General features: G+C 33.8%; 1 protein-coding gene across 1 annotated transcript in view; it reads right to left on the bottom strand.

Moving 5' to 3' along the window:
- Positions 1-776, bottom strand: part of NUP153 (nucleoporin 153) — an 80,107-nt gene that overhangs the window by 38,060 nt on the left and 41,271 nt on the right. Inside the window, exons 10-11 of the mRNA XM_023737491.1 lie at positions 296-348; positions 8-30 (exon numbers count right to left, since the gene is read on the bottom strand). Of these exons, the coding sequence (XP_023593259.1) occupies positions 8-30; positions 296-348 (76 nt within the window). The remainder of the gene's footprint in view (positions 1-7; positions 31-295; positions 349-776) is intronic.

A 776-nucleotide genomic window follows, 5' to 3' on the forward strand; every position in this document is an offset into this window, starting at 1 on the left:
GGCATACTGAAATTTGGGTATGAAAAACCACTAGCAAAGACAAAGAAAATGAAAACAACTGAAATATTACTCCGATCCATAACTTGTTATAAAACTAAATACTGCAAAACCAGAGCTGCTAACAAGTAAACAAATACATGTACAGCCAAATGTGATTTTAAACACATACTGATTTTTGGTGTGTAAAAGCTTCTCTTTTTTAATCTTCTTAAATTTCAAGGAGATATATGTAAATCAACTATGGTCCTCATTACGCAAATATGAAGAAGTTCAGCTGTGTGTGAAATGGCATTACCTTTCTCGTTGTTCTCTATTTTGTTCTGGTGTCCTATTTTTTTCATATCCAGTCTAGAAAACAGAAGTATATACATTTACATGCTGGCTGATTTGTTCTAATTTTCTTAACAGCACTCTTACACCTATGAATTTTAATATCTGGCATCAGAAGTTTCATAATGTTTTAGTTAATGAATCCTAAAGTTTGAAACTTACACCCTGTCTTCTCGACAGTAACCAAGAGTTACAGTATGACTGTATGCGTAAAATCTCGCTGAACTCAACTGCCTTTTTACAAAATGGTAATACAGAGACAGAATTAATATACTTACCAACCACAAAAATATTTTTGCTTGTCTATCACGATGGCCTATAAAGTGTGCAAGAAAATTCAAAAGTATATTTCTTTTTAAATGATTCTCTGCAACTTAAAAGCCCCTTCACTAAAAAGGAACTAGACCCTGAGGGACTGAATTACTCGGATGAGGGCTGTGGGGACC

This window comes from Trichechus manatus, unplaced genomic scaffold, assembly GCF_000243295.1.
Source record: "Trichechus manatus latirostris isolate Lorelei unplaced genomic scaffold, TriManLat1.0 scaffold00103, whole genome shotgun sequence".
Taxonomy (NCBI): domain Eukaryota; kingdom Metazoa; phylum Chordata; class Mammalia; order Sirenia; family Trichechidae; genus Trichechus; species Trichechus manatus.